This window comes from Cavia porcellus, unplaced genomic scaffold, assembly GCF_034190915.1.
Source record: "Cavia porcellus strain 051 isolate PalLab524CR breed Dunkin Hartley unplaced genomic scaffold, mCavPor4.1 scaffold_14, whole genome shotgun sequence".
Taxonomy (NCBI): domain Eukaryota; kingdom Metazoa; phylum Chordata; class Mammalia; order Rodentia; family Caviidae; genus Cavia; species Cavia porcellus.
Window position 1 is genome coordinate 17,330,685 of NW_026947497.1, and position 16,227 is coordinate 17,346,911.

The 16,227-nt window shown below is 38.9% G+C and overlaps 1 protein-coding gene across 4 annotated transcripts in view; it reads right to left on the minus strand.

The window, feature by feature from the left end:
- Positions 1 to 16,227, minus strand: part of Pde5a (phosphodiesterase 5A) — a 116,167-nt gene that overhangs the window by 30,291 nt on the left and 69,649 nt on the right. For all 4 annotated transcript variants that reach the window (XM_003476854.5, XM_063260712.1, XM_063260714.1 and 1 more), the window contains exons 10-12: positions 15,575 to 15,750; positions 14,088 to 14,147; positions 1,419 to 1,565 (exon numbers count right to left, since the gene is read on the minus strand). In XM_003476854.5, the coding sequence (XP_003476902.2) occupies positions 1,419 to 1,565; positions 14,088 to 14,147; positions 15,575 to 15,750 (383 nt within the window). The remainder of the gene's footprint in view (positions 1 to 1,418; positions 1,566 to 14,087; positions 14,148 to 15,574; positions 15,751 to 16,227) is intronic.

Here is a 16,227-nt window from a genome sequence, read left to right on the forward strand (position 1 = left end):
GTCCTGTATCACTTTCAGTGTTTTGTTATGACTGGCTTTATTCTGTTTGATGTTATTCTCCTAAAAATAAAAAAATGAAAATAGAGACTAAATCATTATTAGTATATGGACAGATGTTCTTGATCTTGATTCAAGAAACAGTAATATAAACTGGTTAAATTAAAAACAAATTTAGATTTGGGCTTCCACTTGTACTACATGAAGTTACGTTAATTTTAGCTATGCTCATTTGCCTTTAGTTTTCTTTCCAAAGTGAATGAGCTGAAAAGTAGGGACAACTCACAGCTGAAATGGGACAAAGTGTTGAGCGTACAGAGGACACTAAATGGAATTTTCTTAAATGAATTAACGGAGAGCTAAATAGTGAAAGACTTCAAAATGCTTGAATTTCCAAATAGGACATATGTACAATTGATGAGAAAAAAAATCCTTTAAAGGCAGGCTTGCGAATTATTGTTCAAGCCAGTTCTTTGTGCTCTCCTTGTTTTTGTTTGTTTGTTTTTTGAACTTTGGTGTCAGGCCTGGCCTCGCCTATTCTTAACTTTTTTGTGTGCAGGGCTAGCAATCAAACCAAAAGAATGGTTGTTGCACGTCAAATAAGTGCTCTATCATTGAGCCACATCCCAGCCTTTTTTCGGAGCAAGGTCTTGCTAAACTACCCACGCGGGCATTGAAATTGCAATCCCCTTGCCTCAGCCTCCTGAACAGCTGGTATGACAGATACACATCAGGACGTCCACTACTCCCTTATTCTTTGATTTGTATGCACAGCCGCTACAAGACAAAACAGAATTCTTGGATATCTCCAAATGGATATTACAAGGTATTGATTTAAATCTCGCTTCTTCCTGAGAGGGGAACAAGACAACCAACAGGGTTAAATAAATTTTCATCTTCATTCCAGGAGACCCTTTTCCGGCTAAGAGTCTGGCCTCACACCAAGTGCCTGTCCTCTCCTCCCTCACCGCCAGAGCAGCTTCTCCTGTTGCGGCCCTGGATCGTGTTACTTCTCTGCTTAAAATTCCTCCGTGATTCACACTATTTTCAGGACAAAATCCAAATTCTTCTGAATGGTTTACAAGGTGCTGTGTAATCTGGTTGCTCACTTGCTCTCCAGCTGCTCTCTGACCAACCTCATCCTGCTCGGGGGATGTGTCCTGGGGCCCCGCCGCTGCACACCCTGTTCTTGCTGTATCAGCACACTCCTTCATTCCCTGACCTGGAGCTTGATATGGGCCAGGCCCAAAAAATGTCTCTTTATTGGTTGATAGTTTGCATGAGATGACAGTGAAATGGTTACTGGAAAGTAAAAATCCCTAATCCACACCAGTGCCCCAAATCTTACACATACACACACACACACACACACACACACACACACACACACACACAATTTCCAAAGGACGGCTCCCTCCTACCTCATATTTCATCTGAAAGTTCTGCACGAGGTTGAGGTCAGTAAACATCCGGATTGTGCACAGTGCCGTTTCCAGATCAGACAGCTCGAAGTCACTGAAGCTGAAGTCAGTAATTTTAAGGGTCTGGGCGGACGGTACCACAGCAGCCTTAGGTAAGGTGAGAGAAAAACAAAATCAAGCTGGTCATTAAAGGCAGTGGCGATTCACCAAGTGTTTTCACTTAGCTCTCTGACCAACCTCATCCTGCTCGGGGGATGTGCCCTGGGGCCCCGCCGCTGCACACCCTGTTCTTGCTGTTAGCTGCAGGGAACTAGCACACTAATTAGTTTTTCTTTTCAAGGTGATTTTACTTAGGGTATGAAATGTCCTCCAAAGGCCCATGCATTAAAGGTTTGGCCTCCAGTGGAGCTTCCTGGGAGGCCTGGAGAGAGGAAGCACCAGGGTCATGAGGGCATGGCCGTAACAGGGATACTGAAACCCAGGCCTCCTCTTGTCTTTCACTTCCTGAACAACTTGCTCCACTTGGAGCTTCCTGTCATCAGGTACTGCCTTGCCACAGGCCCAAAAGAAAGGAGACAATGGATGAGACTTAGAACTCGCCACAAGCCAAAATAAACCTTTCCACTTTTTACAATTGGTCATCTTAATATTCTGTCACAGTAATGGAGTTCTGCCTGAAACAAATGTAATACTCTTATTACAGAAGAGACTCCTTATTTATTTATTTTAGTAAAGTGAGCCATGTGAGGTAACCAATAGTTTCAGTTAGGCTAGGCAGAGAGAAAGAGAAAAACCCTAATATAGCCGTTTTCTACCTTCCTGGCCTTATTCACTCAACAAATATTTATGGAGTAGTTATTCTGGAACTGTCCCAAAGCTGTAAGCTGGGAGTCCAGCAATGAGCAAGAGAAAGATAACGTTCCAAATACTAACATTTCATTTTCAGAGCAAACTTCTAAAGCAGATACTCTTGGTATGTTTTTTTGAGGTACAGAACCTTAAGCACAAAGAAGATACTTTTCTTGCTTATGGTACCCCCACTAGGTATGGAAAGGAGCCAGGTCTGCAGTCCAGCTCTCACATGGACACGGTGTCTCCCCTGCAGATAACCAGAGCTTGCCTCCACCACATTTGCTTTGCCCAGGCCTGACCCTGAGACACTTGTGGTGTGTAATATAGCCACTAACTTGGAAATGCTGACTGAGTAGCTCTGGGATGGGCCTTGAGAAACTGGTTTTGATTTTTGGAGGGGAATATGCTTCTTAATTGAAATCCTTGGTTTTCACAGTTAATTAATTGTACCAAATACATACATTTTTCCCAAACATGCTTTACTTTTTTTCATCATGCTGATCTTTCTGTAAAACATTTACTTTTTAATTGATGTATTTTTTCTGAAGTATTACTATCCAAAGAAAAGTTAAGTGCACCTCAGAGCTAGCCCCACCTTGCTGAATTACATTTGGTTTACTGTAATTTAGTTTCATATTTATCTTTCTGTCTCCTAAACCTCACTGAGATCTACAGACAAGGTTTTATCTTACTGGCTACTGATAAATAGTTTTAGTATTTTTTAATATATCTATTAAAGGACTGGAAGGGAATGCAATCTTCTTTATTTAATGTGAACCAATAAATTGTGTTCTTAAAGTCCTAAATCTTAGAAGGCTGAAATCCATTAATCAGTGTTAGAAAACTGACAGATCTGGCAAGAGCACCTCAATTTATTTGGTTTGGTACTAAATTTTGTTAAATTACTGCATCTTTTGTACTATTTAAAAGCTGGAAGAACTTAAAAACAAATTTCCAGTTTCTCCTGAAATATCAGGTCATACTAAGCTCTGTTTCTCATGAAGCAGCCACTGGTTGAGGCCAAGGAGCCCTAGCACCCTCCAAACAAGCACTCCTGCTGGACTCCTGCTGGCCTGGAATTTGCAGAAACCAGATTCCTCCATCTCTGAGCCCTCTCAGCACCTTTTAGAGTGTTTTAACTGAATCAGGCCGAGATTAACCTGATGAAGAGAGGCTTTTATTTTGAGTCAGAGAAAAGAAATATTAAGAAATTGGAAGCAGGTTCCTGAACTAGATTTCCTGTATCTGAGATGCCACTAGTCTGCTTTACCTTCATCTTTTGTGAGTAAAATGAGTCAAAGTAATACCATCTGATAGATACCTAGAGCTACAGATTTTCCTGTAAATTTGAGGATATTTCTACACTCTCCTGCTCATCGTAGGCTTCGGATTTCACTTAAATACATCAGACTTGCTTAAGCTTTCAATGAAAGTTCATAGTCTTATGAACCTTTCCCCAAGACTACAATTCACAAGGAAATATGGATTTTCTAAGTCAGTTCTATGGGCCGAGGCAAGAGAAGAGAGAAAGGAAAACGTTTAGACAAAGGCCTTCGTGGTTTACGCTGGCCTCCAGCATCAGAGATGAAGCACAACTGTGACTTTGGAAAGCGTGGAGGTGGAAAAGTCCATCTCTTAACTCCGAGCAGATGACAGCTGCTTTCCCTAAACATATTCACTAGACAAGGGAACAGATGTTTACTTTTCCCCTCAGGGCATCATCATTCTTAGGCAGGAAGTTTTCCTTCACTCCTTTCACAGAGTTTGTTCTGCACGCTGCAGCGTACAGCAGCCAAGCAGCCCAGCCTTTTGCCTTGTGCATTAATTCCCAGCTTTTCTCTGCTGCAAGCAAAGAATACTCTTTAGCTTGTTTGGTCATGCACAACTCAAACTTCCTGAGCTGACCCTGTGGAGACATTCAAACATTTTCTTTAAGAGCCTTGTGGTCAGGGATACAGAGGTTCAGAATTCAGGGACTGATTACTAAGGAGGCATGAGAAAGTCAGAAAATTTTTAAAGTCTTGTAATCTGCTTGTTGGACATGCAAATTCAACTTCTGTTGCCTTGGAGAGAATTGGGCCAAAGGTGATTTTAAGTAAAATATATTATTATACATTACCTTTTATTCTTCCTTACCATTTCATATAACAACTGCACTTTGTTAAAAGCAATGAATAAAGAATATGGCATTTGTACGACAGGACATGTACATATAATTCTAGATTAGCATAGCTTTTGTTTTTACTGATGGCTTTATTCATTAGAATATGCAAAGTGAGATTTTTAAGTTTGATTTTCTTTAGGAAACTATACTAGATTATGGTCTTGAAGTGATACAGTTTAAGGATTCTGCACAATAATAAGGTATATAAATATAAATATACACACATTGAAAATGTTAAGACCCCTGCAACTATAATGCCACCTAGTATCACTAAATATTGTCTCATTTTCATATGAGAGTATATCTACGAAGTCTCAGCAGCATTTAGATACTGCACTATTTAATTCAAATATGGTTAGGCACTTGTAGAGCTATAGTGTCAATTTATGTCAAATTAACAAAATTTGGAATGCAAAAAATAGACAAAACTCCTTGGACTAAAGATTCAACCTACCAAATAGATCAATGGTACACACACACACACACACACACACACACACACACACACGAAGTGTGATCAAAAACTGAAGTTTAAAACTCAATACTTAAGTTTAAAATGTTTGTTTTCCCTTTCATTGAGCATACTTTTCTATTTTTCTTGCCACTTTGTGAAGCAGTTCTGGAGGTCCTCTTGCCTTTGTGTCTTTTCTTGTCCTGTCATTGTCACCTTAATGTCCTGAATCAGTTGCAAATGTTTACCTTTCATGGTAATTTGACTTTGGGGAAGACTCCAATCAGTGAAAAAGATGGATGTGGATACAGCATGATGTTTTTATTGGCAGAAATTGCCACACCAGAAAGGACATGTGACAAAGAACATTGTCACGATGGAGAATAACACTGTTGTCCACTTCTGAGGTCATTTCCTATGTATATTGGTTCTTCAATGCTTTACAAGCCTGTATGATAGCCCAAACTCTCAGTAGTGTTCTTGGTCCCCTTGAACAATACCTTCAAGATTAAAAACACAATCAACATCACCTTGATGTTGGATCTTGATTGATATGTGCTTTTTTTTTTTAATACTAAAGGAACCTAGGTGATTTCCATTGAGAACTCTATTCTGGTCAGGATCATAACTATAAATCCAAGTTTCATCTCTAGATGACATTTCTGAAAAATCTGGAATCTAAAGAAACATAACTGCCAACTCTATGAAATGTGCTACTTGTGGTCCATGACTTATACAGTACATTAAAACACACCTTCATGGTGTTAAAACACACCATGACTCACAGCTGAATGACTTCACTGAGCAAGTTGGAACCTGCCCACATACTATTATTAATGCTCAGTGTGCTGCTTCTGGTAATGAAGATCACTGTCTTTCTGTTGGATTGTACTCAGCAGCTGCATTAAGAATACATAAACATTTTACCTAAGTCTTTTAATTGTATCTGCTACTCAAACTAATAAAATAGTCTGCCTTTAATGAGTCTTTAAAGGAAATTTTTCTTGTGAACTTTCAAGACTGTTTTTTTTCCTAATACCTGCCGCTGTTTCATCATTCTTGATACTATCACAAGAAAAATCGACTCTGGGCATAGAATTCACTAAGAGTGGAATTGGAAGGATCTTTGGGTGTACGACTGTCTTGGACAAAAGGAATCAGTAGTAGGGTTTATAAAAATATTTCAATTTCTCAGGAATCTTAAATTAAATCCATTGTTCTAAATACATACAATTTGACTAATTAAAAATACTAAATTGATCATCAGCTGCTATAGTCTTAGATCAGCTACCACATTTGTATTTCAACAGTCAGTGCTTGTTGGTCATAAGAAGAAAACTTAAAAGCAAAGAAAAGCAGGTGGTGATAAGGAATGATGTTCTGATATTCTGCCACCCTTTCACCCTGAGCATGCTATTTAACCTCTCTGCCTACTTTTTCAAACCTGTGAAATGAAGTTGAAACAGCCATCTCTAAGATATCACATTCTCTCAAGATTATGGAACATTTGGTTCTGTGGCCACAGGACTCCAGCACCTCTTACTGTCTTAGATTTGAAACTCAATGCCATACTACGAGTGGCATCTGAATCTTTAAGGCCCTTCCCATACAGGGTTCACATTCCATCCTTGATTCTCAACGGCATAAATGTAAATAGATGGGTGCCGCCTCACGTTATGGTTTTGTTATCTTTTCATGTGCTCCATTCCAAATATATGGCCCCTTATTCTGCACAGGTGGGAGAGCAATTCCACAACCGCTGGCTGAAATAGGACCCTCTGCTCTCTGTGTAAGTATAGAGGAGGGTTAGACTAGATACATGGTGGCCTCTCTTGTTAATGCAATAAGGTTCTAAATGGAAAACTACTGACGTTGCCATCTGTTTTGAGGGTAAACTAATACTTTTTCCCTTGCAGGCCTCTTTAACTTTGTCCTCTGTCTGCAATGTACACACTCAAATCTGTGAGTTAGCTCTTTCTCACTGTGTATGTCTATGCTGCATCAGGGAAACATGCACTGGTTCCTGCGACAGATACCATCGCAAGACCCCATTTGGTCTATTTCAACCTTTTCTAATGGCCTAATGGCCTTTTTCTAACGCATTTCTTTGACTTCCTTGCATCTATGACTACAAGTGGATGTGGTTCTCCAATAGTGTACATTTGGGAGAAACTCGAATTTGAAAGTACCAGTGTCATACAAGAAATTCATATTTGAGGGGGGTAGGAGTGGGGCTCCCAAGGACATATTGGGGTTTGAACAGCACTTTCTGTCTCCCACATTATCTAATTTGGTTAATTCTGGAGGGAAGAGATGGCCTAATGTTTTCTAATTCTAGTCTGTATAGAAGATCCTAGAGATCTAGAGAGGCACTCACTCCTGTGGTCATTTATCTACGCATCTAATAATTCCATAGAACTTAATTATTTTCTGGCTGAATTATCTAAGTAGTTTTTAGTATTCACAACTGGACCCCATGATACTCTCTGTTTGACAATGAAAGTGTTGCAGGTGAAAGACTCTCAAGGTCAGGAATTTAGGATGGGAGAGTCGATCTGGGTGTATTTGAAGGCAAAAGTGGGTCAGTAGTAGTTCTCAAAAATTTGATCATGGGATCACCAGCAGCAGCAGCAGCAGCAGCATCTTGTTTAAAATGGACATTCTCATGCCCTAATGCAGACCTACTGAATCAGAATCCCGGGAGTGCGGCTCTGCAATCTGCCTGCTGTAACAAGCATTCTGAGGAACAGTGAAATTTGAGAGCTACTGCACCAGGGAGAGGTTATTAACAGTTGATACCACTTAACAGTCATTTAAAGGACCACTTGTGGTTACCTAGAATGAAATGCCTTTTTGTGGCCCCAGGGGTGGCTCCCCCGCCACTGTGTGATATGTAAAACCTGCAAGGTGGGCTGGCTGCTGCACACTGGAGGAATAAAAGAAAAAGAATAAAAAATGCTTTAAATTTTTGGTTGAAATTGTGGTCAAGAAACTAAAGTTTTTTTGGTTGCTCCTAACATGTTCTTGTAGCACTGCTGCTGCCTAAAGCCAGATGCAGTCTTATCCTGCAGGTTGCTGAACTACAGTGTAGGTTGAAATCACAGATTTGGTCCATGAATGGGAAAGTTGGAATACTGATTAGGAAGGAGTAAAACACCAAGAAGCAGAATTAAGGCACTTATTCTGCCTACGCAGGCAGACTTGGATGATGCCGTATCTCTCAGAGCAATCGCCTGAATCCAGTGTCTCTATTTAATTTCAGGCTGTCCTGAGTCTCACGGTCCTAGTTCTTTTTAATGACTATAACTCTACAGCATTACATAACAAGGCTCTATATACCAAACTTTATTATTATTATATTTGGAATACCTGATATATGCCCATATCAACTGTGAGGTAAATATTGACTGAATAAGTAATTGTTTAAAAATCATCGAGCACCTAACTAGTTCTTCCAGAATTGTTTTCATATAAATTTAATTTGGCGAAGAGCTATGACACGGATATTATATTAGTAATGAAACACTGTGGTGGAAACATGCTGTAATATATGACTTATTCTTCATAGTTCAAACACTCCATTTATTTACTTTTTAAAATCTTTGATTATACTTGAATTTCTTTCTTGATCTGCATAATGAATTTACTCTTAAAAAATCGGTTTAAGTTTGTCACGGTGTCATTAAAGTTTGATTCTGTCACTTTTAAGAAACTGGAAACCCAGGATGAAAAAGCAGAGGCTCAGACGCTTTCTATTTATTAGAAGCTCTGGTAAAAAGTTACTTAAAGTAGTCAATTCTAGATTATTCAAATAGATAACTACTTACATTTTATGAACAGGTGCACATTTATTCTTCTAACATATGGTGTTTTTCCTCCAATAATTTTTCCACCTATCTATATAATTTCTGGAATGCTCACTGTGTGGCTTGTGTGAAAGTCCTTGGAACATGAAGAACTAAAGACTATTAATAGATGCTGAGAAATGATCCCTCACTGATATCACCACCTCTAACAATAATTAATACTTAGTGGAGGTGTATGCACCAAACCTCTGGTGACTACAACTCTATAAGGGAGGTCCTTTTTACAGATAAAGAAACTGTGGCACACAGAAGACACTTGCCTGAGATCATAGAGGGCTTTATCACTAGTTAACAGGTTGTTTTATATATTTAACCAATTATTAAACTATTGCTAACTTTGTAATAATTTTAAGGATGAAGAAGGAAAAATCTTATTGAATGAACTTCAGGAGCTTGATAAAAATGTATATATTTAAATATATATTTAAATGTTAAATTAATGGAGGTTACAGGCTTTGTACAGGTATGGTCTTGTAGAATCTATTAGTTGATTCATGAAATTGCTCAACAAAACATAAAATCAGATTCTTGTTAAGGAATCAGTCAGTGGTATCTATTATGGTTAATAATTATTATGACCCAAGAACTGATATGCAGAAGACACACAAACACACACACAAGCACAGTAACAGAAGAAAGTTGGTAGTAGATACAAAGCCGTCTCTAATGAGACAGCAACACAGCTCCCATCAAGCCCACATTTCACTACCCTTTTATGCAACGAGGATCTTTCCTGAACGGTATCTACCCCTCAGGACAAATGACAGCCCTTCTCTTCAACTGTTTCTCTTTAAGAAGGCTACTTAACCAGCAGAAGGGTGCTAGCGTAGCCCTTTATACAAGTATGGAGGGTGCCTTTTTGTTTACTCAGTAGAGAAATAAAACTTTTAAGGAAATAATAGATAGTGGATGGTTTCCTTGAAACCCAAAAGACATGTATTTATGGAAAATAATACACTTGGGTAAGGTAAATATAATGATCGTTTGAAAATTATTGTTTCTTAGTTTTGGAAGATGCCTCATGAAAAGGCTTGTATTTAGCCTATGGCAACATCTCAGCAGGGCATAATGACACGGGTCTCCTGGCTACCCAATCTGTGCTTTTGTGAATTCTCTACACAAAAAAGGTCACATTGCTATCAGGGGCATTTTTGCCTGTCTTAGGTCTGAGGTATCTGATCTCAAGAGGCAAAATAAAAACTTGGAAACAACTCTCATAGCCAACTGCTAAGAAAAGGCTCCTTATTCACAAAGTTATTTATTAAAATAAGTCTGAAAAGAAGGGCAGCTACAGAACTTTCTTTTCCATAAAATGTCAAATTCTTCCAGTTAGTTTCAGTGATTTACAAAGGCATTTTGTTTCATTATTCCTTGGTATTTATTCATTATAAAGGTCAAGAAAAAAAGACATTCCACTCTCAACAGTTCTTTTTTTTAGGAAAATTATTTTCAGGGATAAAATTATTAAAAGCTTTTTTTTTTTTTTTGGTACTAGGGACTGAGCTCACGATCTTGTACTTGCCAGGCAGGTGCTTGTGCCACTGAGCTAAATCCCTTTCCCCTAGTACAAGCTATTTGATAGATTGAATTGATGGTGCGTGGTGAGTTCTCCGCCCAGGTGCCTGGCCTGTGTCAGCCCTCCTATAGTCCTGCTCCTGGGCCCTCTCCCATGGACAACAGCTCAATTCCCACCTTTGAATAAATAGCCACCACACTACCCTACAGAGGGCTAGTGTCTCTCTTCTCTATTTCTAAAATGCTCGAAAAGCATTAGTGGAGTTTTAAAGGAAAAAAAAATCCTATAAGCTATTAGACTTTTTCTTTCTCTAGGAGGGAAGAGAATACAAATATAGATGAGAAAGGAAATATATGCACATTAAAAGGAACATGAGTATGAATCTCAGAGTGTGGAACCAAATTGACACACGGTAAAGTGACTAAAGCATACAGAAACTGGTCTCATACTTTCTCTATTAACTAGATCAACATGTAATATGAGTTTCCTTCTTTCTGACATATAAGTGGATCCCCTCAAACTTCAGTAGGGAAGAAGCAGACTACAAAAATCTTGGATAATGAGCTTAGGGTTTTTCAAAAATCATACACAGGTATGTAATAATGTCAGTAACTTGAATACAGGTAATGAAAAACAGAATTAAGATGTATTATATATCAACTCCACACAGGAGTGCAAACATTACGACAGCAAACATGTACCTCCATTCCCCAAAATAAATAAATAAAGGAAGGGGATCAAGAGATGGTAGTGGATGAAGAGAGGGGAAAAGAATAAAAAAGAAATTAAGATGGCTTAGGTGCATGTAGCAACTACCCAGAAGGGATGTAAACATTATGAACTAAAAACACGTTTCATTAAATAAAAAAATTCTAAAAAGAACTTGATAAAATGCACGTTAAAATACAATTTCAAAGTCAATTTCTGACAATTGGGACTAATACACACGGTTCTTGGTTACCTAGGTGTATACAGAACTGATAGGAAAATTACGGAGTTCGTATAAAGGGCTCAAAAACAGTGTTTCCACACTTTGGAGGTAAATGACTCCTGGAAATCGTCGACTAGTGAGATCAGAGCGACACAGGTAAGATTAGTCTGTCAAAGGAATGTGAGAAGAACCCAATGGAATCCAGTAAGTCTTGCCAATATGAAAAAGACATAGCCCAGTTAATGTTCTGGACTTCCACAAAAATGAAAGTATCCGTCAACAGCACACAGGAAATCCAGAGCCCCAGGGGATGTCACAGGTTACTATGGTTCAGTGACACTGCTTACCAAGAACAGAGGGTCAATTCTCAAGTCATCTCAAAATGTTTTCAGTTTATAATTTAGGTTTGTTTACAGGGAAGAGACTGTGACGTCTGCTCTGCTCTGAGGGATCTGGTCTGTTCACCAACACTGATTCGGGCAGCAGAGATTTGGGTCAGCTACTGGCTCTGCCTCTGGCACCTGTGACCTCTAACAACTGCCACCTGCAGCAACTGCTCCTGGGCCTGTTCAAGGTTGGTCCTGAGGGGGTAAGGTCAAGATGAGATGGATTCTGTCCTAGAAATGTTTCCTTAAATGATCAGTTTCTTCTCTTTGCTATTTTGGTTCGGGAGGCCACCCCTCCAGCTACGTCACCTAGGATCAACGGCACTGCGGCAGAGCTGTAGGGAGTTAACTGAGGCGGCGCGGACTCAATACTGTACTTATTTACTGCTCTTCTAACAAGAGCAGAAGATGGAGCAGGCAATTAGTCCATCAAAAAGTATTCGCTTCTATTGTTTGTATGCTAAACATTTGCCATATTTGGATATCTGAACTATAACCAGGTCTGATGGGGCTCTTTTTCTGTTATTTCCACAACTTGTGTCTAAATATCATTAAAAAAGGAACATGGCAAAATCCTCGATTAGGTCCCTATTTCTTTGGTAGCCACTTTTAAGTGAAGAAAAGTTTAAATTAAAAATGGGATTAAAAACTCAAGTAAAGCAGGGGAAAAAATGGATGTTGAAGTAATTACTTCTTTGTAACTAGAGTACTTTTCTGAACACAGGCAGAAATATATGTCAGTATATTATTTAATTCTCTTATGAATTTACAAAAGTAAAAACATTTGATGGACTTTCAATTTATTTTAGGTTTTAAATAGCTAACTGATCAGACACATGACAGAGCAATCGTGGTAATTGCTGGATGATGCAGACACCTGTGCTGTGGAGGCTGTAAAAGACTTTTTATTCAGTTGACAGGAAACAAAAATTGAAATCCGTTGCTGAATTTCAACCAATTTACGTGAATTACTTGACCCACAAGCTATGTGACCCTAAATTTCTCAATGCAGCTGCCAGAAACCTATTTTCCAAATGGAACAACAGATGGTTTTCAACAATATGCAATACAGCAATTTTCAGTTATTCCAGAGCGTTTTTCTGTTGCTAAAATTATAAACATAATAGAGAAAATAATTTTTAGATTTTTGTAAAAGACTCCACTAGTATTTTCAAAGTGAAAAACAAAGTTAAGATGCTAGTAGTTTTTAAAGCATTATCTCTAGAAGTTATTCTATTTGCTAGTTTTTATTTATCGAAAACATTACATGGCAGAGCACAGCCTTGCCTGCAACTGGGTGATGGCTTCATAACCCTGTGGTGTTTCAATCTGTATCTTTTCAAGGGATAATTTCCAACTCACAGGACACTTGAAAACTATACACTTACAGAAGGTATAGACAAATAACCAATTAATTCTAAGTGAATGACAGCTGAAGTTAAACGCTTTTGTAAACAATTGAAAAATCATGAGTTATTTCAGATGCTATTGTGAGAACATACGATAAATACAGCCAACTCCATGAGGCCACCCGCAAGATGTGTAACCTTCCGTATAAAATTTAAAATCACTTGGCAGACTACTCATTTTTCTATCCTGCAATTCAACTGAGAATGTCCCCAAGCCCTCAGTCTATACCCTCTTTCTCACTGTCTCTCGGCGCTGTGCCATGCAGTGTAAACTTGAGTACTGTCCTGTGTGGGAGTGTCACCTTGGACAGTGCCCTGGTTTCTCCAGGCACCAGCAGGCCTTCACATCAGAACTGGGCACTTTACATGAAAAAATGTAAGGCCACAAAAGGATCAGCATTTGGCAACCTGTGATAATCATTACAACGCAAAAAAAAAAAAAAAAAATCTCAGTATGTTCACGCTTTCTGTTTCTTATGCAGACCTTATCTGTACCATCTACATCAAATCAAAGCACTGTGGCATTGTGTATCTCAAATTTTGATGTACCTCAACTGAAGCAATCCCAACCAAGGTCAAGAACTCTACTTACCTATCAATGTGCTGTCTCTCATCGTACAATAAACATGACGAGAATTCAGTAACTGACCTTTTTGAACCTGGTTTCAGACAGCGTGCCATAAGATCAGAAATTAAAATTATGTTCAATCTCTTATAATGCAGAGTTGGCTACTGGTAAAAGACTATAAAGTCTTTGTTGTCATTACTCTCTCCTTCTTAGGAACTCAAAACTAAATTTAATTTTGGGCTCAGAAAGATGTAAAGATTATAACACTTACTGGAAGAAAGATCAGAATAATATAATGTAAGTACAGGGTTAATCTATTACTACTTATTTTGTATTAGCAGTAACTTTGTACCCTCACCAGAAAAGAGTTGATTAAATATTTTTAGGAGTGCCCATGTAAATATTTATCATATTTGACTAAGTATCTAGGGAACTGCAAGTAGTTGAAGCAGGAATCCTGGGAAAAGTATATTTATGTATGAAATGCATACAGCTGTGCTTAGTACGTTTTAGGAAGCAGAATTACCGCTAATGACTGGAGCTCTCTTGTCTCTTCCTCTGCTGCTGAAGCATGATACGACAGGACCTGGAGGGTGAGATGAGGAGGAGCCCACGTTACACCGGAGGGGAGGAGAGAATGCGGAACAGAATTTCAAGCTCAGAATTCTGCTGAACCTTCTTGGAGAGGGAAGTAGGCACCTCGGAGTGTCAAATCTTATCACTGCTTCTTCACAGAGTGAAAATCCCACATTGAGACTTCACGTCTAGCTTCACAAAATATAAAGTTACACTCCTTACTTTCAAACAAAACTCTGAGGACTTTCATTCTGACACTGTTGGTATAACAAACACATTAGGATTTATAAGCCCTTCAGAAATTACTACTGGCTCCAACCTGGCCTAAGATTTATTTTGAATGAGTTTTTTAATACTGACTTTATTTTTGCAGGTGTACATAATTAAGGGGAGAAAAAAATCTATTGTGTAAGCTGACATTTTAAAATTGATCTCTAGAAAGCGGTTTAGAAATAGCTCTCTGATGAGGCCTGGAGAATACTGGAGAATTCACAGAGAAAAGCTTCCTGGCTGGGATATAATGTCACAGATGTAGGATCCCTTTATACTCATCCAACCTGAGAAATCAGAAGAGCAGTGTGACTGTATGGCCACCCATCGACAGTTCAGAACACCGGGGCTTCGGGCTCTCATGACTCAGTGTCAACTGATACCCAAGGAGAGTTGTGAGCAGGAATTCCAGGATCCAGCTTTCTCCTTCCAACCTTGTGTTAGTCTCTGAAGGTTACAAGTCAGGCTCACTACCGAGAATCATCATCTCCATTTTCAAATGATCAATTTTAAGTAACAGGCTAATAATTGAGACACTGTTTTTCAGCTAGGGAAGTAGGTGCAGTTAAACATCTATCCGAATTTTTCAAAAATAAACATTGTAAAATTCTACATTGACAGACAACGTTTCCAGCCTCTCTGAAAGACTTCACTGAATCAGAATGCTCAGAAATAGGGCTTCTTAGGTCTGTAGCTACAGAAAGAAATCACTCCTGTTTCTCTTTTCCTTTGCTCATTTTAATCCTCTAGGACTGCCTAGGGGCCTTTTTTGTTTGCTGATGTTTTGGTTTTTCAAAATATTTCACAAGTGTCCTTATGGGCAGACGAGGAGACCCAGACAGCACAGTGCAGGGACAGGCCACAGTGGCAGTGGACCTTCAGTGTGAATGGATTATAGAAGTCCAGGATGACTTTCTCCAAACAAGGAAGAGGACTAAGGGGACAAGCAATAGGAATCTTTCTTTGTCACATGACCTCTGACAAGCTCCCAAAATACTGTATCCTTGTTCCTTTAGCTCCTTAATAAGGGTGAAAACCTCCCTTGTGGAAATCACAGGAATACCATGGAGGTTCAAATGCTGGAACCAGCCCACAGTGAGCTGCTAGGAGAGAAAGTAAATGCTAAGTGTCTGGCTGCAGACGGGGAGCCCGGGAACATCAGCCCACCTCTAACGTGACCATCTGCTTGGCCATGGCTCTCTCCACCGCTTCGTACATCTGCGTGTTCTGGATCCCCAAACCACAGAAGATGACAAAAGCTTCAAGAAACTGTTCATCATTGCGGTTGAATGGCTTAACTTTGCCAGAATTCTCCTCCATCTTATTAACAAGTTGGCAAACCCCTGTAACAATCCAAGAAATTAAACAAATGTTACTGTGAGTTTTCACAGCTTTTACTGGCTTTCATACACACAAAGATTGTCTTGTACTTTTCTTTTAGAAAAGCTTGCATCTCTAAATGAGCACGGGGACCTCTCCATAAATGTAAACCAGGAAAGTATACTGAATTTATTTACATGAGAACTCATTTCGCACAATCCTTGATGCATACTGTCTGCATTCAAAAAATCCTAGAGTACTATTTTCTTCCAGATTTTTAGATCAGTTGAGTCCCCAGAGACAATCTGTCCTTTGGAAACTAATTGAATTTTTGTACACTTGCCAGGAGAACAATTTTGATGCACATCATAATTTTGGGTCACAAAGACTGCCTTTCCTTACAGAGAAACCAGAAATTAAAACAACAGCAAAAAATACAATTACATACAAAATAGGATCCAGACAATAGGCAATTCATGTAGGCAGTCTTGAATTGCAAA